The following is a 23435-nucleotide window of genomic DNA, read 5'->3' on the forward strand; positions in this document are numbered from 1 at the left end:
CAAGCCACTTCACATCAAGTTCATAATGTAGAATTGCCTTACTGGGTTTTTATCCCATTCCTCATTTTTGGGTGTGTGTATTTTTATTTTACTAAATAGACATTTATATCTACTTTCTCCTAAACTGTTTGAGGTACTTTAGAAATGTAAGCAAATTAATTAATAGCTAAAATCATAATAAAAAATAATAGCTCTTTCTGCTTCCATTCTTTTGGAAGTATAAATGTGGATTTTAAATATATGAGACTTCTTGCTATCTTTTCTAACTTATATGTGTTTTTGTAGGTGAAATCAATTGGAGAGAGAGTGGTTCTTTATGTGCTCAACAGAATAATTTATCGTAAACAAGAAATTGAGAAAAATGAGGTACCATTCCTTTGTCATGGTAGCCACGATTATGCAAAAATTCTGTGGAAGAAAGGAATGGCCATTGGGTTTTATTCTATTAAGCTGCCAGGTAAGACTACTCTTTAAAATGGAAAATGTCATTTAACATGAGGCAGAAATAAACAAGTCCATCTTTTAACTCCACTTGCAAAGAACTATTTCCCAATTCACTTGCATTTTTATCTAGGATATAGCAAAAGAAAACTTCTACCTATCCAGTAAGATATGGAAAAGAATATTTATTAGGAGGCTGGTGGTAGAGATGGTGATGGTGATGGTGATGATTGCTGTTGGTGAAACTGCTTATGAACCTGACTATTATCACTGAAGGTTGCATAAACTTGTAAATTTGTCTTTATTGAAATTACATAGTTCTAGGAACCTAGGAAACAGCTTTATTACCAAAAAAAACAAAAACAAAAACAAAAAACAGAAAACAACCATGTATAGAAACAGGTGATCCTTCAAGTTTCCTGGTTCAGAAAAAGTGTTTACATATTTCTTGTTGAGTTTCATTTTATTGGCCCACACCCAATAAAATTTCACTGCAGCTGTGCACTGATACAGCACTTGTCATTCAGTCTGACAGCATGGAAAGTTCTGAGCTGCCATGGATGGCTGCAGATTTTCAGGGCGGTCTCAGCATGGATGTTAAGCTCCTCAATATTGTATCTGTGATTAATCATGTTGGTTCATAGTAGGAGATGCTGGGTAACAAGATATGTTATAAATCAGGAGAATGTTAATTTATTTCAGTTTCCAGTGCCAAATATGGACACTAAAATTGGAAATCAATGAAACAGGAAATTAGAGAAGGAAATTAAATTTTTACAGACTAAGCCACTGTTACCTCCTCAGCTCTCAATCTGTGTTGTTGCTGGACTGTTTACCTGGATAGATACAGTTGAGTGAGTCTGATGTCACCAAACTGTTTTGCTAATTCTTGACATCCTTAGACTCAATTTTATTTATACTGATAGACTGATTTGCCTCTTTCCTTACAGATTGCTAATAGATATGATAGATCACCAGTGTCTTTGTTCATTTATTGCTGTTCTCACATGGACTTCAAATTAATTTAGTTTAACTGAGGACTCCAATGCAGATTTATCTTCCTTTTCTTTTTTCTTACTGTAATCAGAAAACTTTGTTCAGTTTAAAATTGCAATAGTTTTAAAAATATCATGTAATGAATGTCTAAAGAACCTTGGTGGATTAGTAATGATTGCTTGCACACTTGTTCTCTTTCTGTCTCTGGATTAATTTCCAAGGAAATCCGTTCCCAAGTGCAACAAATTATATGGCCTTGACAGCTCTTGGAAACTTGATATTTGGCCAGATGGGCCTCCCTTCTGCTGTGACTTGCCAAACCTTGGGGGAGGGTAAAAAGCAGATGTCAGAGGATTCTTTTGTCCCTGTTGCTGATATTTGGGCCTTCTTTAATAATTTCATGCAGAGTTTTTAGACAGGTTGGGGAGTGGTTTGCCTATTTTTAAAATTGTACATTCCTGTCAGTGGAGTTTTTGCCTAACCTGCTCCTTGTCATTAAAGTACTTGCAGACTGGAAACAGGGTTAGGGTTCAGATTCCATAGTAGGTCATGCTACTTGCTCCAAGTTTGCCAACCCCTGATTGCATCTAGGGTTGCCATCTGTATACATGCCATTTATCAAAGCCTGATCTGGACTAGCTGTGGTAGCAATGAGAAGATGAAAAAGCTGATTCTTGGCAAAATTAAGGGAGTACAAAAATTTGTTCCTGGGCATAAAAGGAATTTTTTAAAAAGAAAAAGTTGAATGATTCCATTGTGCATAATCTGGTCTTTCAGGTTATTCCAATAGAAGAGAATATATGTAGCTCAGGGTTGAATTGTGGAGTCCTTGTTGCTCTCGGAACTTGGTTGTTTGCTTGCAGATGTTTCATTACCTGACTAGGTAACATGATCAGTGCTGGTGGGTGTGGGGTTTGCTCCCTGTTTATATACTGTATACAAACAGGGAGCAAACCCCACACTCACCAGCACTGATGGTGTTACCTAGTTGGGTAATGAAAAGTCTGCAAGCAAACAACCAAGCTCAAAAAGCCCCAAGGACTCCACACTTTCAGATTATTCTAATTTTAGAGAGATTATGAAATGTTGAAGAATGTGAAGAACCAAGTAAAAACTATCTAACTGCAATTAGAGTGCTCACTATGCCTACAAACTCTTAAATGGCTTATGCTTGAGTCATGTGCATAATATTTTGAGTTACTACCACAATATTCAGGACAGGACCAGTGGAAATGACAAAAGATCCCCTTATAATGATCTAAGAGTATGTGATGGACAGTACACTATGGTGATGGACTGCAGGGACAATATGGAGCCAACTGTTGTCATTACAGTTCAAAAATATATTTTTAATCAAGCTTTTTAGAGTTTAATACTTTTAAAGCTTTATGTACTTTATTTTATTGTTACCCAGAGCCCTTGGTATGTATATATGAAAACTTATTATGAAATGTCTCAGGTATGTAAAGATGAATCCTTCTGAAATGCTAATTAGAATCGGCTGTTGTGTTTGCAGGGAGCATATGTAGTGCCTTTCTTACTCAGAGCTATCAGCTTCCTGTCCTGGACACAATGTTCGTGAGGAAGAAGCATCAGAGCAAAGACTTTGGGCTACTGATGCTGGAAGATTTTGTGGATTCTTTCACAGAAGATGCACTTGGCTTGAGGTTCCCTCTGACATCTTTCATGCATGCTGGTAAGACCTTTAGACAGTCTAGTGGCATTGGTGCAAATAAAAAAGTATAATGCATTTATTCATAAACTCACAATCTGCGGCAGTTATGCAGCTTTATTTGAAAGATGTTGACTTTCCTGTAGTGTGGACTATCTAACACAGTGTAAAATTTTTAGAGGAAAAACAAAGTAATTTGGCAAGAAAGAAGGAGGAAAGGAATAAGATGTCCCTTTCTCTTGGGCAAATAAAGTACGTGCTTTGTGTTCCCTCTCTTTGATTAACTGGGTGGAGTTTTCAGATTCATTTCTTTTTCCGTACTTCTTTCTGTAGGCATGCCTGTGGGTTCCACTTTTCGGAGCCTCAGCAGCTAGTTTCAGAAGGAATGGAATGTTGAATGTGAATGTAGGTTTTACTCGTTGAATATTCCTGCTTACCTCTGAATTGGAGGCCAGTGTAAGAATTATATACTGCAGAACCTGAAAGATACTTCAGAATGTTCACTGTTTACAATTTAGGAGTGGCGATTGATATTTTGAATGGATATTATATACCTCAGCTACCATAACACATTTTTTGCATTCCTGCTACTATTACTTATTTTAACCTCAAGTCCATCCTTTTGCATACAAGAGACAAATATTGGAGAAATTTAAGTAAGGCCTGTAGTCTTTCAAGAACAGGTTTTAAGAGTTTCCTGAGTTTTAACATCTGAAGTATTATAGGTATTATATTCTGCACTGTTTTCACTGGTATATTATGAAAAGGTGAACATCCGGCAGTCCAAGAGCCAGCTGTGGCTTTAAAAACAGATATAAGCGACCAGGACAGACCTTTGTATCCCTTCTCTATTTAGGAGAGAGAAAACAGGGTGTCATACTCTGATCTTATCAACTATTGTTGACTTCAGTTGTGTGCCCCCAACAGATTCATGCTGAGGAATTGTAGCTTTCCTGAGAAAGATGGCCTTCACAGTCTCCAAAATGTTATAAATGGATTCTACTACTGAAGTGGTGAAAAAATAGTAGATATTTTACCTAACTTGATACTGCTAAAACTAATCAGTTTTTTTATTTGAAAAGGTGGCTTTGTCTTGCTTATAAAATCATAAACTCCAGAATGCTCTTGTGCTTCTGTTTATGACACAGCTAGGTTTCTAATGCTCCCTTGAAAGAAAATGCTAAAATAAAAGTGTTGCCATATTTTTTGGGGGGGGGGGAGTGGGAAGTTTGCAAAATAAAATACAAATCTGTGTTACAGATGTGTACTGAATAAGTTCTATTTATCTTGCCCAGCTTGCCAGAAATACTTTGAGAGGTATCCAGGGGATCGTGACCTTCTGTGGGAAGTTGAAGGCATAGGCCACTGGCACCAGCGAACACCTATAGCTAGTGTTTTGCAGAGAGAAAGTTTAAAACACAAAGGTAGGAGAGCATTGAAATATAATGCAGAGTTGGACAAAAATGGAGTCTGGGATTTATTACTGGTCTGTGGGTGTTTTCCTGAGATTCTACAGAGGTTTCTGATTTTTGATGATCTAACAATATCAACAAAAGAAACTTCCTTGCTGAACTGAAGGAAGATTGCTTGGCAGTAGGGGAAGCACAGTAGATCTGTAGCTGGAAGATTTGTTTGCTGGATTCAAGATGTGTTCACAGTGTTGTGCCTGAAAGCATTGTTGTATACCTGTTTACAGTTGATGGAGTGAGGGGTGCTGTAATGGTTCTAGTGGAAAACAAAATAGATCCTGCTCTTTTAGTTAGCTAAAATCTGCCAACTTAAAAATGCTGAAAAGAATTGTATTATTAATGTATGCTAGGGGATAATATTTTGAAGAGGTTGCATTTTTAATTCTTTTTCTATGAACAAAAGCCTTGCAAATAGAAGCTAACGCTTCCCAGAATGAGGAACGGTTTCTGCACACTGCCATGGATAACAGCCCATCGAATGAACAGGCAGCTGACCCCAGGGAAACACACTTAAGTGTAGGTATAAAATAGCTTCCTTTGAATTATTTAGAATTTGCTCTGTGCTTTATATGTATGCCTATGGTTTTATTAATTTTTGTCTTTTCAAAAACCTTAATATTTTTACTGAAGTGGAAAAATGGAAATCTTACAAAAACCAACTTAGCTTGCATTGCTTTGCCCACTCCCCAAAGTTTATGATGTTCTTTTATAATTAAAATATAAATTTGGAATTGGGCTTGAAGCAGATACGTTTAGTGCTGCTTCTGTTTACAAGCTGCAAAGGAGGAACCAGTAAGCATGCATCAGATTGTGTAGCACTGGAGTAAGCCTGCTAGAGGTGTTTATTATAGTCAGGACTCCACTAAATGAAAGGCAGAGGAAGACGACTGTATGTGGACCCTGGCTTCAGCACAGTTTCAGCAGTGTGCGAAATTTCTCCAAATTCCACTGTCAGAATTCAGCAAATAGCAAATTTTATTGGTGTGATTTTTCAATCTTCAGCAGTAAAAATGGGATAGAAGAGATGTTCTGGCCTTTTGTTTTCCTTTCTATTGTCTCTTGAATAGTGGGTAGATGTTGTTTATCTCTTTGTGTCTGTTGATGGCTGCCTTGTCTGAATACCAAGCTTCCAAGAATTCCCTTGCATTTTTGGATTTAGCTTGGTCTAAGATGCTGACAGTTTCCCAGTTGAAACTATGGTTAAGTCTGTCCATGTGTTGTGAGATTAAGGAGTTTTCATCATGTCTTCTGACTGCTAGTTGGTGTTCATGGATGCGCTCTGCAAGCCTTCTGCCTGTCTGTCCTTCTGTCTGTCTGTGTAGAAAGGAAAACAAAAGACCAGAACATCTCTTCACCAGCAATCATCACCCAGATAAGCAGAGATTAACACCAAGATTACCGCCAGACATACAAGCAGTAAACAGTACCTTAATCAAGGAACTACCAGAGAAGAAAATAGAACAAAACCCCCACCAACACTGGCAGGGCATGCCACAATATATAAACAGAGAGCAACCCCCATTCCATTCTAGCACTGAAGATGTTATCTAGCCGAGTGATGAAACGTTTGCAAGAAAACAACCAAGCTCAAAGAATCCCAAGGACTCTGAAGAAGCAAGGACTCCTTTCGTTTTTCAGGTGCCCATTGTAAAGAGCAATATTGTTTCTGAAGGATGTTGCTTCCTTTATTTCAAGGAAAATTGGAAGTGGAGGAGAAAGAAAGTGAACAGGAAGTTTTTACTTTGGATCAGGTCATGGCCATGTCAATAATTGGCTAGTTCTAGGTTTTAGAACTTATCCCAGGTATACTCAAGAATGTTCCATTGATTAATATGCAAAGGAAAGCAAGCCAGGGGGCTTAAGATGAGGGAGGCAATTTTGTGGCTTGCTTTGACTCTGTCTAGATCACACACAGTTTTGTTTTGGTTTTTTTGCTTATCATTTAGCTCTTCATCTCTAGCACACCTTGTTCTATTTCTTAGCCTCTGTGTTCTTGACTGCCTCTCATGTGAGTGATTCTTGGTGGATGTAGAGGTTTCAGAAGACCTTCATTAGTTTGACACTTTATAGATGACATATGAAAAGTGTGAGCCAGTCCTCTGGTTGTATCTTGAGTTTTCACTGATGTTATTGCACACAGATAACAAAAGGGTGATATTTTACTTCATCAAATTCTGAAGTCATTCCTTCATAAGCTTACTAGAGTTTATTAATTACAAACATTAACAACATTTGAAGAATGCAGCATATCTGTTTAACCCAAGATAATCTCTGTAGTATTATATAAAACTATTATCAAGCAAAGCAAGTTTTATTGAAACCTAAAAAGCTCTTGCAGAAGTGCAATTTAACTACATCTTGGTGGATATAGAGGTTTCAGAAGACCTTCAGCAGATCCCTTTGGAATTTCATGAGGCATGGATTTTTTAAAATCGATTTCAGCAATTGATCAAGAATTGGTCCTGAAAATAACCCACTAATGGCATTACACTCTGCTTAATTACACCATATAAGCAGGAACTTTTCTGGATTGTATTGTATTTGGTACCTATACCTTCTTGGTAGTCTTGCACGATTAATCATTCCTTTTGGATAAATGTTTTTGAAAAAATTGGGAAAAATCAGCCAGTAATCTTTGTCAATGAATCTTATTTATTGTCTTTTTTTCTAAGGCATATACATTAGTGTTACAAAAGAAATTGATTTAGGTCCTGTTGTTAACCTCATGGTTGGGTTAGAGCAAATGGAAAAATAAAATACATATTTCTTTGCATTAGTGTTATTTAAAAATGTGACAAATTGTTGTGGTTAAAAAAATCAGCAGTTTTGAATACCTGTAGGTAAACAATTATTGAAATGTAGTCACAATTTCTTAGCTATATTAATAATATTTTTCCTAATAGATTATCTTGGTCAGTATAGATAAAATTCTGGTTGAATATAGTTGTTTAATATTTTATATTTTTCTTCAGATCTCATATTCAACCATAAATGTTAAATTTCCAGTTTATTTTATTTTATTTTTTTGGCAACTTTTTTTGTCTTTAAATTCTGCATTTGTTTTAACTTTTTGTACTGATGTTTTGTTTAGTAAAGTAAAATCTGTATGGATGTATAATTGAATGAATGAAAGAAATGTACTAGTAGTGTGTTATTTTAAAGATTTTCAGTTTTATGTTATGGATTTATAAACTTAAGTCTTTCTGGTTTTAGGTTGATGCTCATAAAAATAAAGATGGTTTTGATGTATATGAAGGTACCTCTGAAGGTAAAAAATGCAGTATGCATCTTTTTTGTAAAATATTTTTTTCCTATCCTTCACTTTCTTCATGAATACTTCATGATCAGAGGTGGTACTTGAAAAAGAAATTCTTTTAAAGCAGCCCAAAATTATGTGTGTGTGTTTAAAAAAAAAAAAAGCACTTGTTTTGATGTGTTAGTTTACCTGTAGAAAGCTTCAGTATTAAATATGAATGGAAAAATTCCATTGCTCCATGGTTCAAAGAGCTTAAGATGGAACAAAAATGTAAGAAATCATTTTGTTTTGCACGAATGCAATAAACTTCAGAAACAAAAGTTATTAGAAATGATCAAGCCAGTCAAAACCATAGGAAATGAAGCATAAAATGTAATGGAAAAAATAAACCTAACAAAATGGAGACTGTGCCCCTCCCTGGTCTTTTGGATATGGCCAAGGTCAAACCCAGTTCCTCTCTTTGCCTAATCCTATCAGACTCAAATTGACCCTCCCTGCCCCAGACAAAGCCCCCCTCCCTCCACAATCCCATCTAGACCAAGAATAGAAGCCAGCTCAAGGGCAGCCCTTACAAGGGAATTGTTGATGACTGCAACATTCCATCTCCTTTAACAATGGACATCCCCAGCTGTGCAGCCCCTTCCAAGCTGTGCAGCCTCATTGAAGATCAAGGATGCAGGGGGCAAACAGCCACAGCCACTCAGTCTTGAGCCGAATCCTGTTCTGCTCCATCCAGATCCGAACAGCCTCCAGACATCAGATTGAAACTCCTTAAAATTGACACATAAACCATTGTTCCCTACTAGCTGTCTCTCCTGAATTCTGCCTCTCCATTTCCTGAGGAAATCAGCTCTTCTGGGGGCTCTTCCAGCCCAGATCCCAAGACTGCTCTCTCCTCTCCTGAAGAACTACTCCACAAGAAAGCATGAAAATGGAAGTTCTCATTTTGGGCATGATACTCCCCACTAAATGTACAACAGGGTGTTAGAAACTAAGCTGGTTTATTTTATTTAAACTGAAATAGTGTAAAGTCTATATTAGACCCACCTGAAAATACACTTAGACTTCCTAGAGACAACATCAGATGTTTAAGTGCCTACACAATGCAGTAAAAATACTTCCTAGGCATTCGTAACACATTGTTAAAGCAATTATATAATTAGAAATGTTCAAGCATCTTGATATTATTTGTAAACAAAGTTATGTTTTGGGGGGTCTTTTCCATCACCAGAACCTGTTGCTTTACCAATTCCTACTCGATCACGAAGCAATCATCTGAAACGTCCAAAGTTGGGGAAAAGAATCCAAGAACCTGAAATTCCTGAAGCTGAAGATGTAAATGCTTCTCAAACATCAGGAAACAGGTACACTATGTGATTCAATAATATTAGAAATGAAAAATATCTAAATATGCCTTGTACATATTTGTACAGAAGGATAGTATGTCACTTCAGCTTACGTGTACCAAAATAACCTATATTTATTGCTTTTAAACAGCAGCAAAATCCAGGAAATGAATGTGGACCTGCATGAAACTTAGCATCAGTAGTAGTGCAATACCTTTTATTAGGTTCAATCAAAGTAGCACAAAACAGCGTGGCAAGTTTTAAAGTTCTCCAGAACTCTTTATCAGGAAAGATGTTACAAAAAGCTCAGGATGGGGAAGAAGCAAGAAAGTTTAAGTATCAGACTAGATGTTTCAGCTGTGATTCAGCTGTGATACAGCTGTGATTCAGCTGTAGTTCATAACTTATCCCAAGTTGAGGATGGAAGACTGAAAGCACTAGGCAGTAGCAGGTATTGTCAGTGTCATGTTACAAATAGCATTCTTGGACAAAGAATGATTCTGCTTCCTGCCTGTCTCCACCAGCTCTGCAAATAGTTTATTATTTACTTCCAGTCTTTTTCCTGCATGCTTGAATAGCTCAACCTGTTAGAAAGCAGATCTGAAGGGTGCCAACCATTGTTCTTTGCCTGTAAATAATGTATGTAACTTAACACAGCCCTAAAAATCAAGCTCTGTGCCTTTCAGTATTACTCAGTAGTTATTGGTTGTTTACATGTATTTTTACTGCTTCTCCTGCTGCACAGATTGGATCCTATTACTCATGTATCTGAACGTTCAGAAGAATTAATAGATGAGATGGAAGAAAAAGTGATGGAGAGCGAGCAGGAAAAGTTAGTGGAGAGTCCAAAACACTCAGTCCAAGATACAGCCCAGCTGTGTCTTCCATCAGAGAAGCAAGATGATAAAGAGGTATGATTATATCTTTAAAAGTACAGATTATTTATTACTAGTATTTTTAATCCTGCTTCTTTGACAACTGTCTTCCATACGATCACATATCATTTTAAAAAAGTGACATTCCTTGCCATAAAGCTTAGCAACAAGATAAAGATAACTTACAAAGGAAGTAGAGTTAGGGAGAAAAGGAGAGGACTGAACTACAAACAGGTTAGAAGACAGAGCAATACAAATAAAATTATTATTACATGTACCAAAATAACTAACATACATACATACATATAAAATAAATAAATAAATATAATAATAATAATAATAATAATAATAATAATAATAATAATAATAATAATAATTGTTTATTTGACTTGTCCCCGCCCATCTCCCCACAACGGGGGACTCTGGGCGGCTTACAACAAACTAAAATCAGCAATACATAAAAGATTAAAAAGATTATAAAACCAAAGTACAAAGAGAAAAACTAAAACTAAGAGTACAAACTAAAATCAGCAATACATAAAAGATTTTAAAAGATTATAAAACCAAAGTACAAAGAGAAAGATAAAAAGGCTAAAAAATCCAAGAGGCTGATAGAAGCCACACCAGGCTGCTAGGGGGCCAGCCAATCCCATTTTTGATATCTTCCCTCCCCGCCCCAGGCCAGATGGCAGAGCCAGGTCTTCAAATCCCTCCGAAAGGCCTGGAGTGAGGGGGCCTGTCTCACCCCCGGGGTCAAGATGTTCCAAAGGGCGGGGGCTACAGCAGAGAAGGCCCGCCTTCTGGACCTTGCTAATCGAAGTTCTTTTACCGCAGGGATCCGAAGCATGCCCTCTCTGTGAGATCGGGTGGGACGGGTTGAAATCATGCTTTTAAACAGCAGCAAAATTTAAATTGCTTTAAACAGCAGCAAAACTGAATAGGGTTTTGCCAATTTTTATCTTCCTTTGCTGACATCCTTGCATTTGAATAGCAGTTAGAGACCAAGTAACTACACAGATGCACCAATCAGCAGGACGCTCCCTCTTAAAAATGCCTTCCATTTCTGAGTCACTTGGATACACAGGAAAGAGCCTTCGCCTGGATTGCTCTCCAGCCAGCAGATGCATTCCATCAGGAGATGTGCTCATACCCCCCATTCCAACTTTAGGAAAGGAAACAAGTCATCTTTCTATAGCCAGGTCTTTTCACTTTAACTTAACTTAGTAATTATTTTAACTATTTATATTTTGCTTTTTGTTGTTTAATTTCTTCAGTGCCCTATGGGCAGAGATGCAGGAAACAAATAATTCAGTGAAATGAGTGATACTAAGGGTTCTGGTTAGTAGACTGTTGGAGAAGCTGATCATTCTTTCTGGCAGAGAAGAAGGTCGTATACTGTATTCTTTCTTTAGCTTAGGGTGGCACTCTTTTGCCTGGATGATGTTCCTGACAGTCACAGGTTATAGACTTTCTCTGGCTGATGGCAGAAGCCAGATTGATTGGTAAACCTATTTCTATCCATTATTAGAAATCTGTCCATTATTAGAAATAAACCATTATTTCCATCCATTGTTAGAAATAAACCATTTTGATAGCTTTTATTTAACATTGGCCTTGGCTGCCTGTACAGAAAGTAATGGCTGAAAAGACTTTGCAAAAATTTTAAGAAAAGATTTAAAAAGGGCTCAGGTACAGAACTACAGTCATCCCTGAAATTCTTTGCACCCCTCTCATTCTGGATGCAGTGGAAATAAGAGCATATTCAGAAAATAATTATGTGAAGAGGTCTTCTTTATTATAGTGTGAATGTCATGTTGTGCCTGAATACTTCTGTTTGATTCTGTGTGGCTCTGCACCACTTTGATGTGCTTCTGTGGTTTTTAGGAAACAGATGTAGAGCCAATCAATGGAGAGGTCATGGAAAATGCTATCAAGGTGTCAATAGTGACTGAAGGATCAACAGCAAATGAAGTTCTGGATGGAGAGTCAAAGTTACAACCTGACAGTTCAGAAGAAACAACTTTAACTTTACTTGTCCCATTAATTCTTGATTCTTCCGGAAAATCCATTGAAGACAGCGATGATAATATTTCAGATAAGGTGAGGGAATGTTAAAACAATGTTTTAAGACTATTTCATAGCCTGGAAGAATTTGAAGCACTGTCTCTTCCTATACATTCCTGTCCTCAGGAATGTACAGGAGGCTTTACATGCTAAGATGTAGTGGATGACTGCGTGGGAATGAGCTGTCTTTATGATGGACCCACCCAAGCTTTGGAATACCCTTCCAAGAAAAGCACACCTGGCCCCTAATTTAATAGCTTTCTAATAGCAGGCAATGATTTATTTTTTTATTCTTCCAATACTTTGAATTTTTAACTTTATTACTGTGTTTTCATTGTCTCACTTCACTTTTCTTGTTTTAATTGTTTAATTTGCTGTTTTCCTTAGGTACTGACTTTAAATATTACAGTGTATAGAATATACGTTCACTTGGAAACATTCCACTTTATAAAATGAAATAGTAATTACATTTCATTTGCCCTGCATTTAATAATAGCATTTGAAAATGACTACTGTTGTCCATCTCTGCCTCTTCTCTCATGCTCGTTTTTATATAGAGGCTTCAGACTTGTTTTATCTTCACTTTTGACCTGGTTTTTCTCCAGCTGAGCCTTAAAGTGAACATTTTAGATCACACACACACACACACGTGTTTGTGTGTGTGTTCTCTTCAATCATGTCTGATTCTTGAAGACTGCCTGGACAAGTCCCTGCACTTTTCTTGGCAAGGTTTTTCAGAAGTGGTTTGCCTTCTTCCTAGGGCTGAGTGAGTGACTGGCCGAGGGTCACCCAGCTGGCTTCGTGCCTGAGGCGGGACTAGAATTCAGGTTCTCCCAGTTGATGCCTTAACCACTACACCAGATTAGTTCTCATATTTTTTATATATCTCATAGATAATATTTTTATATATCTCATAAACGTATTTTTAGCTTCAGACTAATATAAGTAACTGATAGAAACCTATGGCAGAGGCATTGTGAGAATGAAGTAAAGAAGTACTCTTTGGATTAAAAACTACATCTATGACATTACATTTCTTAAGAGTTTTGTAGCGTTTTACATATATTTGACTTACAGTGGTGCTTTCTTCCTCCTTAGGTTGAGAACATGGCAGATTCTGAAGTGCCAGCAGAAGAGGAACAGATGACACAAAGGAAAAGAGCAAATGCTGATCCTGTTTCAGCAGCAGAAAAAGAATCTTCTAATAATGGTCTTTTAAACTCAGTAGCAGTGGAAGCTCCAGAAGATGCCATTTCTGAAAATGTCTCTCCCAACACAACCTCTTCCTTGGAAGAGCAAAGTGAGGAGGGTGGATCTGACTCACCAGAAGCCCCCGTGGCCCTGGGTCAGGGGGCTCTGATGATGGTTGAATTGGAGGACATCTCTTACCAGCAACATCCAGAGGGACAAAAGAACCAAATGGATGAACAGTCTGAAGAGTCAGCTGAGCCAGTGTCTGAGAGAGCTGCTGACAGCAGTTCAGAAGAAGCGGAAATTGAGGTGCCTGTAATAGACAGGCGGACCTTACGAAGAAAAGCCAAAGGATACAAAGGCCCACCCAAGAAAAAAGGAAAACTAATTTGAACACAATTATAGTCAACCCAAGTGGGAATGATTGCCATTTTCATTGTGTTTCTTTCTTCAGAGAAAAAGCTGTAAAATTACATATCATTGTAGGATCCACATGTATTTAAACACTGGAATCATTCCCAGTTTTTCTATAGCCTGTTACTTGTTTTGTTGTTTAACCACTACATAAAATGAACCAAATTGAGTATGGAAGTAAATATCTAGTTTTGCTAAACAATAACAATAATCAAAAAGACACTGGATGTTAAAGTGGGGCAGTAACTTTAAATTAGTTATATTAGAGATGTTGAGGGGCCAAACAGGTGCCACCTTATGTTACATTGTTAAACTGCCTCAAGTGGCTGTTGATTTGTCAGCTCTTATGTACAATAACGCATAATTTATGAAGTGTCAGGCATTTTCTTCATCCCTAAATGCCATGGAAAGATTAATTGCGCACCCTGATGTTTTTCCAGGCTTATCAGGGACAGATATTTACAATTAAAGTTATTTTTTTCAAACCCTGCAATCATTATTTTGTAGTAAATTCAAAATCCTGTTTTAAACTGAAATATAGAATACCTGATATTATTTGTGCTTAGTTCAACTTTGCCATGGATACTATATGCTCCCATTCAAAAATCCAAGATTATATGATCTCAACTAAACCTGAATCCTCAATCTATGTTGGAGTCCTCTGATTATTTTGCCAGTGAATAAAGCAGGTGCTTCTTTTCACAAACGAAGCTCCTAATATATGGATAGTAAACTGAACTCCTTCAGAGTAATTGTAGGTTAGACCCTCATAAAAACCTATGATTACCATTTTCTAAGTACTAGTAGTTGGACAGATTCATAAAGAGTCTTCAGTTTGAGGCAATTTCTCTTTCAGTATCTGTTAGTAAGAATGTTCATTTGAAACGATGTGAAACTTTTGATTTTAATCTTTTCAGAATTGGTCTATTTTGGCTCCCTGGTTGTATAAGCTTTCTGGCTTCTCAGTAATGGCTCAGCTGATTGCTTTTTTAAAATAACTCATCTTGATAAAGAAGTGCTGTTTTTTTAAAAAGCATGTTATGAGAAGTTTTAGTTTTGAGGTATATAGAGTTGCCAAGTTGTCTGGATTTTCAGCATGATACACATTTTTCTACCAGTGTACATTTTGTATATTGTGGATTAGGAGTATTTGTGCAGAAATCTTGGTTCTGATATTGATTAAACACTTTCTATGAAGCACATAAAACAGCTTGTCTCTTGTACTACTATTTTTTTTTTTTTTTTGGTAAAATAACATTTTGACAATTTAAGATTAGGGCAGTTTTTGCTATTAGCACTGAAGTTTTTGAAATGGACAAGGTTAGATTACAGTCTCTGAAAGGAAACATAGGTATGAATGTTAGATGTATTGAGCTAGATAAACAAGGGGCTTTGTAATTCTTATTCTGTAAATCAAAACAATATTTTGTGAAGTGACTACGTGTGTATTTCTATTATGGATTCTGGATTGGTGGTGATTTAATACTATATTAAATGTTTTAAATCAGTGTGTTTCTCCCAAATCATAAATTTGGCTTGTGCATTTAAAGCTATAAAACATTTATTTTCAGTCTGTAATTAAAGTGGTTTATAAAACATTTAATTGCAAAAATGTTACTTATATGAGAGCCGAGTTTCTTAACCCTTCTAGGATATTCAATTATTATAAAATCTTAAGGAAAGTTAATCTTGACATCCATGGTCCTTCCAGAAAACGTTTTGATGGTTTTGTCTATAAGCCAGAAGGATATTTTCCCTTGTATACACAAGTAAGAAACACTGTCCTTTCTGCAGAAAGCAGCCCTCCAGCTGACATTAACCAAGATATATCTCTTGGATCACATATTGCTTATAAAAATGTATGATGCCTGTAGCAAAGTCTGGAAGAATTAAACTGAATATTGTTATGAAGGCAAATATTTATATGTATTATATAACTGTAACTTGTTTTCTTCTGATTGGAGTTAGGTGACCTCACTTCAGCTAGCACCTTGTAACTTTTTACATTGCAGCTGTTATTGAGCTAAAACCCTTAAATTATTAAAACTATGCTGAGAAATTAAAAACAAATTTGTAAAGCAGAATTAAAATGTGCAACACTGTGCAGTTCACAAAGGAACACATTCTTAAAAGGATTATTATATGATTTAGCTTAAATAGGTGAAAATGACTATTAGTCTGCAAAGAATAAAATAGACCAATTCTTGAATAAAGTTCATAGCAGAAGTAAAAAAGATATTGTATAAAACAAAATTAAAGAGTGTTATAATTCATCTGTTTTTAGTTGCAAAATAAGATCTAAACAAAATTAGCATGTGAACTCAACTTTACTTTTAATTGTTAGTTTTCTAGGAACTCATTATTCAGGTTCTTACTGCTTCCAATGTCATGGTGTATTTTACATTTCATGCACGTTACCATTTTCAAGTATGATTTCATGAACTGCTTTACTGTACCTATTGCATGAAGTATGTAGAATCTCTTCCACATAAATTTAATAAAACGTTTACCTTTTAGCTCAATAGAAATGTTGTGGTTTGTTGTTGTTTATGGACATTACTTAATTATGAATCGTAATGCAGTGTAGTTAAGTTGCAGAACAATATTCATTTTCATCATCACCACCACAGCATTTGCTTTTAATTTAAGGAATTTATCAGAAACTGGGCATCCAATGTTCTGGGGAGTTGTGCTGTTGATAAAACTTTTAATATAATTCTGTCCTATATTAATGTATTGTTTCTCCCTTTTAGTGTGTATTGTTTCTAATGTGTTTCTAACTGATTAAACTTACATTTTTAATTTTCTCATTGTTCTTACTAGCTTGAAGTCTCTTCTTAGCCATGGACTGGGATAAGTCAGGATAGGTGAGCATTTGTCCAAGCAGTCACCAGTGGTCCAAATATAACTTGATGGAATCTAACCAGACACAATAGGCCAGCAGAAGGAACAAGGGGCCAATGATAAGATTTCTACATTTAGCTGGGAAATAAATCCGATTCCTTAGGTTCAATGGGAACTTTGCTCCACTAAGTCTTGAATAACTGAGATATTATGTATTACATACAGCAAGAATCTTCTCAGAGTCATTGGGAATAATAAGCTTGAATGCCCTGTTTTTATAAAGCAGGAGAAATGTGTGTAGCTAGTCTCTTGATCACAAATTGAACTTAATACAATATAACATTTTGTGTTATACATACTGAATGTGGCAAAGAATGTTAAGATTGGTTGCAGTAGCCTTGCTGTTAGAGATACTGTTCAAAAATGGGAGTACTAATCTATATTGTTAATATTCCAGGCTTTTGATCCTACTTATCCTGTTCAAATCTTGGCTAGGTCAACCTCCTCATACTGAAGATTTGGGGAACTCTGCAACAATGATAGGGATGACACTAGTCCCAGATTGCAGAGGAAAGAGTAAGGGAAAATTGCAGCCTTCTAACAATACTTCCTCTCTGATGGAGTTCTATTACACTGATAGGAGCAACTTAGTAACTTTAGAGTTTCATCAAACAGTTGACTACATATGAAGAAAAAAAGCACTTCAGCTAAAACTCTTAGAAAGTGATGACAGCATCAAAGACAGTATGCATTAGGCTAATACAGGAAATGTTTCAACATATATAAAACAAGTATACACATCAGTCACCCACACATTCCCAGATTAAGGCTTAAATACTTTGTATGCTGAGATCATTTCCCCTGGAACTAATGACATAAGATATACTATGAATATGCTTTCCCACTACAAAGATGCTCCTAGAAATCTGCCAAGTTGGAATAATCTCATGCTTCAACTTGCCAGAATAATTGTGTTCCATGTGTATGAAATTTGGCAGAGAAAGCAGAAAACTAGCTTTCGCCACTGCCTGTCAATATGTACCCTACTTTCTTAGTGCTGGAAGAACTGACAGCAAAGGGTGCCATTGTATGCAAGAAACAAGGAATATTGCTACTCTATTTTCTAAGATAATTTTAGGTGGTTATAAAAGTCTTATTTACCATTCTAGTCAAGACATTTAACTCTTTACAAGACATCCTCCCGATAACTTGATCTTGCCAATTTGGATAATTTACTACCTTTGAGTTTTAACATCCAAAATCCAAATTCTATACAAGTCACTGATAATTATTTGATGTCAGTGTTGTACAAAAATTACATACTCAGTTAATGTCAGAACAGCCAATGTGCTGACTTCCAAACGTTGTAGAACTTCCATAAGCCTGCTTCTGGAAGCTGTGCTCGAAAGCATTCATAGGGAGGGACGTTTTATCAGGCAGCCTAACCTGCCATGTGTTTAAAATGTGACAGGGTTTGAACTTAAATCAATATTCCTTCTTAGAAGAGAGCCATACATCTTTAAGGTGTTAAACAGACAAGAGGCATTCTTGGTATACAGAGTGGCCTGATCAACAGAAACAATCCCATTATCTCCTCACATATTGTGGAACCTTCCATCTTGAGGGATTTGATACTCATTTTAAACACCATTCTGACTAGAGTTCACAACGTTAAGAAAGGAAGCCTGATCGAGTTTCTTCTTTCCAGAAAAAGTATCACAGCTCCAATAAATCAAATACTTGCAATGATTGGGATTCAGTTTCAATCCAGGTTTGTTCCTTTATTTTTGGTAATATTTGGAAAAAAGTCAGTTCTGCAACTGTCCTTTGTCTTTTAGAGGTTGCTGCAGAGCCACTTCTGTGTGTGGAAAAGCTTGCACATCCATAACTGCAGTGTCATTATACAAGCAAAACTGCATTAATGCACCCATCGTTTTCTGGATTATTGGTTACTTGTGCATATTTTCCTGAAAAGAAAACAAGTTGTACTGAAAGACTTTTAATAAAATGCACCTTTAAACTGAATATATATAATGGCAGATTCTCATTAAGTCTATACATGTGCAATTACTGCAGTACAATAAAAAACAGCCTCCTGCCATAGCTGGCACTTGAATCCATTGTGACAAAACAACCCTACTTAAAAGGGGTCATGGGGAAAGAGGAAAATAATAGGCCTTTATTCTTCCCATCTAAGGGCCAATTCAAAAGTTACTTCTGTGAGATTGAACAAAGCAACGTTAACGTTTCCTGTTGCAATAAAATTGCACAATGTAGTTTCTGAATGAACTGCATAATTTTCTCTAACTGAAGCAAAATGGCATTAAGGTATATTTGGAGACCATTAATTTTTGTGACTGTGAAATGCAGAAAAAACAAAACAGGACATCAAGAGAGATTGCTATATGAGACATATTAAAAATATACCTAGATGTTGACTATGAATGGGACCTCGGGTTACGAATTTAATTCGTTCCGTGACTCTGGTCGCACCCCAAATTGGTCGCAACCCGAAGGAAATTTCCCCATAAGGTTCAGTGTAATTACCGTTAATCTGTTCTGGCGTGGAGGACAGGGAGGCGGCTATTGCTTGGAGGGAGAGTCCCCCTCCCTACGACCATGTGTCAGGGGAGGAAAATGGCCGCGGACCACGTGTCAGGGGCAGAAAAATGGCCGGGGACCACGTGTCAGTGGCGGAAAAATGGCCACGGACCACGTGTCAGGGGCGGAAAAATGGCCGCGGACCACGTGTCAGGGGCGGAAAATGGCCGCGGACCACGTGTCGGGTGGAAAAATGGCCGCGGACCACGTGTCAGGGGTGGAAAATGGCCGCGGACCACGTGTCAGGGGCGGAAAAATGGCTGCGGACCACGTGTCGGGCAGAAAATTGGCCGCGGACCACGTGTCAGGGGCGGAAAATTGGCCGCGGACCATGTCACGGGAGGGAAAATGGCCGCGTATCCTGTTCGTACCCCGAGGCGGAGTTTGCAAACCGAGGTAAATTTTTGCGGCTGGAGCTGGTCGTAACCTGAAAAGTTCGTTAACAGAGGCGTTCGTAACCCGAGGTACCACTGTATTGGGGGAGCATGGAAGAAGCATTGGTATACAACTGAAGTGGACAAATAAGTTATCTTATTTTTCTCTTTTCATAGGATACCCTCAAGATGCTGTTGGGCAAATTTAGACAAAAGTCAGCTTATTATCAGGACCCAAGCAAATTGTGATTTTTAAAATCTTGCTAAGCGAGAAATATCCTGTTGTTCCCATCTTGAAAACCTGCAATTTTATACAGAATTCTGACATAATATCTAACTATTTAGATACTTCTTTCATTAGTGTTAATTCTTATTCCTTAAAACTAGTATTTGGTTACTTACCCCAGATTACTTTGCCCCCTTGGGTGACAAGACCAAGTTCACTCACGTTCACCTCGATGACTGTACCTTTTGTGATTACCCCCAAAGAAGTATATAGAGGAGAAGAAGGATTCTTTTTTACCCCAAGAATAGGTAGACAAAACGTGGCTTTAAGTTCAGGATGTGTTACGTGGGCCTTCTTAAATCGCAAACCCTATTATTCAACAAAATAAATAAAATTCTTCATAAGTAGCCTTAGAAAAAAGGAGAATTTAAACTAATATATTTATTTTTTAATTCCAATCACACATAAATGGATTTAGTTTTAAACTGAGAAAAGTTAATAGCTCTCTATGAACCTTCACGACTATGATTCCCTCCAGGTAGGTGGGCTACAACTGCCATCAGTTCCATGTAGCTTGTCCTAGTTTTCATTATCACTAAAGGTACCACTATGTCTTTCTCTTTACTGAAGATTGAACATGAAAAAAGTACATACTGCTATGAAAATATTTACCATTGGTCGAATGAAGCGTTCATATTTTGGAGGTTTTCTGGTAAAGCCATCCCCAACAAAACATACTTTTGTAACCATTCTTTTCCAAGCCTTCTTCTTTCGCTTTCCTGTGCGAATCACTTTGAGCACTTCAGTTTCTCCCTGGGCCCTGACTTTGGGTACAGGAACCTCCCATTTCCCCTAAAAATAAATAAGTATTGCTAGGGTGCAAAAGATGAGAAAGGATACATGTACACACATATAGTACATATTGCTTAATTAGTTTTGCAACATTAGTTTGTCTGACAAAATAACAGAATTATTGTATCTGCATGGGGCATTTGTAAAGTCTGATTTGATTCCACAGACACCTGCTATTTGTTCTTCCTACAAGAGAAATTTGGTGCACAGGAAAATTACTTATATCATCATAAGCTTTGCAACAGGCAGAGGAAACCTTCCAATACTCAGGATTGCATAAAATTCCTCTCTATTTATACTGGAGTTTGGAGCAATAGGAAGCAGAGTGTATATTAAACATTGGAAAAAGTCAGAAATGGGCATATATCTTCCCACAAAGTGCAATCTAAACAGAAGTATTTCTCCCCAGCAAAGTATTTTAAGGTCAGTTCTTTGTTTTCTAGCCCTTTCTTGTATACCAATTTAGTTTTGCTTTATACAAGCAATCACATGTTTAAAAAAGTGATTACTTTTTTTACTTGTGATTAAAAGTTGGAGGTATAAAAATACTAAGTAAACTATAACATTTATTTAGATTTTTGAACAAATCCAGTAATTCCCTACCATATGTGCAAAACTGATATCCTACTTAGAACAGAAAATTGAAATAAGCATCCTTTATTCTAAATGGATACCAGAGCCATTACTTTGCAAATCAGTATTTTAAAGCAATAGTAAAAATCCTGGCAAATTATATTAACTGAAGCATCTGCATGACTTACAGCTTTTTCTTTTCGTTTCTGTTTGATCATGTTGGAAAGAACTTTTGCTCGTGATTGGCTCTCCCTATCCAACAGGTATGCTGGTACAGCGCCTTCTGGGGTCTTGTCATCATTCTTCTGCTTGCTATTTCTCTTTTCATGCATCTTAATACTAGAGGGATAGATACATCAAGGTGCTTTGCAGATGTTTCACAAATAATTGGGCAATAAACACTGCCAACTGAAAATAGTTTTAGTAACAGGCATCTTAAATGGATCCCAATGCTTTTACAAGAGAATCATACTAATAATAGGCAAAATATGCAACATTAATATCAACTGTAACATGAAGCACTTTTCCTAAAACAGCTGCATAAAGAAAACAATATTAATGTTATTATATCTATTGTCCCAGTAACGGATACCAAAAAACAAATAATCAACACCATACATTCTAATGAGGCTAGATCAGAACAATACTATTTATTATAACAAAGTAATTAAGTTTATAATAAAAGTTGTCTCACGTTTTTTTCATCTGTATTTTCTCCGCATGGCGCTGTTTATGATACAGTTTAGCTTTTAATCCAATCATTTTCTTGGCTTTCTTTGAGCGCTCATGAGCCTCACGGCCCTCTTTCTTCCTTTTCTTTTCATGGTAATCCAAGCGATAACCATATCGCTTCCGATGTAACTCTATATACTCGTTTTGTGGCTGTGAGTTAGACAAAAGTTTAGAAGTTAAGCTGGTAAAATTATACCCATCATTTTTTTCAGTGTCTGTATTTACACAAAGATTATTTTTGAGGTTTTCTCATCAGCAGATTTCTACCAGAAACTAGACATCTTGTCATTCATATTTAGTCTCAAAATAATTATACATGGATCTGTCACTGAGTAACAAGTTTATATCTATCAAAAAAGAAGCCACTGTAAAAACAAATAAAAACCCACAGCCATACATCCATTTTACTTTCACTGTTTTCACTCTGGCCATTTTAAGCAAACAGCCACAAAGAAACTTCAAAGTGAAACTCCAGCATGAAACATTCAATTAACAGTTTATCAAGAAATCAAATTCCATCACCTGACACATGAAAAATAGTTTTATGCCATTGCAAGTGTTAATTAGCTTACCAATAATGGCTAGCTTATTAGATTGACAATGCTTCACAAATTTGACTATAATGATTTTGTATCTCATATCTCATATTTTTTGCCATTTGTAATGGATCATACAATTAGTGACTTGAACTTCATAAAAGCACACAATTCCTCCACAAATATGAAACACAGCCAGGGAGAGATACACAAAAAAGAGAGAACAGATTATTTCTAGTCAGAAATGGAGAATCTGCGATCTGCCAGATGATACTGAGCACCTCTTATTATCCTTCACCATACGTCATGATGGGCAGCCGGGCTGCTGGACGCCAGTTCATCAATAGCTGAAAAGCCGTGGACTGCCCAGTCCTGCATTTGCTCCTTTCTGCTCTTGAATTAGCCAGACAGTAAGCAACTTGTGCTATAAAATGACGTTTGTTGATGTAGCATTGAGATACTAAGATGCGAATCTTCGGAGATCAATAGAGAACAGCTGCAGCCTCAGTGATGTGTATTATTAGACTGACGTCTGCGCCACCACCACTATTATAAACGTCGGACAATAAGCGGAAACTCCGAGCACCCAGTTCTCCTCTTTCTCTTTGTGCTCTACGAGGCAGTTCCGTGGTCCCTTGAACGCCTCCCCGCCCCGCTGCCGTTCAAAAAGTCCACGGCCAGTCAAACGTGCCCCCTCAGCCTCCACTCACCATGGTAGGTCGGCGCCCGCAGCCCAAGCAGACCCCGGCACAAAACTACCCGTCCCTCTCTCCAGAGAGAAAAAGGAAGGGCGTCAGTCAAGCAAGTCCGGGTAATAACCAGTCCCACTTTCGGCCGTTCCGCGGACTAGCGAAGGAGCTCAGGTTCTTCGTCCTCACTCCCGCCGCGCCGGCCCGTCTGGAGTGTATTGTGAAGAGAAAAGATGAACGGCTGAAGAAAAAAGACTAAACTATTGCGCGCAGGCTTTTCTTTG

The 23435-nt window shown here is 37.1% G+C and overlaps 2 protein-coding genes across 6 annotated transcripts in view; one reads left to right on the forward strand and one right to left on the reverse strand.

Annotated features, from left to right (window-relative positions):
• Window positions 1-16509, forward strand: part of FAM169A (family with sequence similarity 169 member A) — a 39180-nt gene extending 22671 nt beyond the window's left edge. For all 5 annotated transcript variants that reach the window (XM_025165528.2, XM_025165530.2, XM_025165529.2 and 2 more), the window contains exons 5-13: window positions 286-457; window positions 2954-3133; window positions 4405-4533; window positions 4982-5094; window positions 7792-7846; window positions 9066-9198; window positions 9926-10091; window positions 11940-12155; window positions 13218-16509. In XM_025165528.2, coding sequence (XP_025021296.1) covers window positions 286-457; window positions 2954-3133; window positions 4405-4533; window positions 4982-5094; window positions 7792-7846; window positions 9066-9198; window positions 9926-10091; window positions 11940-12155; window positions 13218-13703 — 1650 coding nt within the window. In that variant the 3' untranslated portion in view covers window positions 13704-16509. The remainder of the gene's footprint in view (window positions 1-285; window positions 458-2953; window positions 3134-4404; window positions 4534-4981; window positions 5095-7791; window positions 7847-9065; window positions 9199-9925; window positions 10092-11939; window positions 12156-13217) is intronic.
• Window positions 16510-18323: 1814 nt separating this feature from the next.
• NSA2 (NSA2 ribosome biogenesis factor) lies at window positions 18324-23407 on the reverse strand. The gene is made up of 6 exons (XM_007426379.4): window positions 23173-23407; window positions 21889-22076; window positions 21383-21533; window positions 20442-20621; window positions 19946-20138; window positions 18324-18535 (listed from the first exon to the last, which is right to left on the reverse strand). Exons 1-6 carry the CDS (start codon window positions 23173-23175, stop codon window positions 18468-18470), a joined length of 783 nt encoding a protein of 260 aa, XP_007426441.1. The 5' UTR covers window positions 23176-23407; the 3' UTR covers window positions 18324-18467.
• Between the last annotated feature and the right edge of the window lie 28 nt (window positions 23408-23435).

This window comes from Python bivittatus, unplaced genomic scaffold (assembly GCF_059951505.1).
Source record: "Python bivittatus isolate LINGU-HERP-01145 unplaced genomic scaffold, Pbiv_v1 ctg000850_np1212, whole genome shotgun sequence".
Lineage (NCBI taxonomy): Eukaryota > Metazoa > Chordata > Lepidosauria > Squamata > Pythonidae > Python > Python bivittatus.

What these genes read in the sequence shown, in the direction of transcription:
- NSA2 (XM_007426379.4), bottom strand. An exon ending in AACGCTTCATTCGACCAATG is followed by an intron (nt 20,139 to 20,441) that starts GTAAATATTTTC and finishes GTTGAATAATAG; the next exon opens with GGTTTGCGATTTAAGAAGGC. An exon ending in AGGGGGCAAAGTAATCTGGG is followed by an intron (nt 18,536 to 19,945) that starts GTAAGTAACCAA and finishes TTTTCTTTTCAG; the next exon opens with GAAAATATGCACAAGTAACC.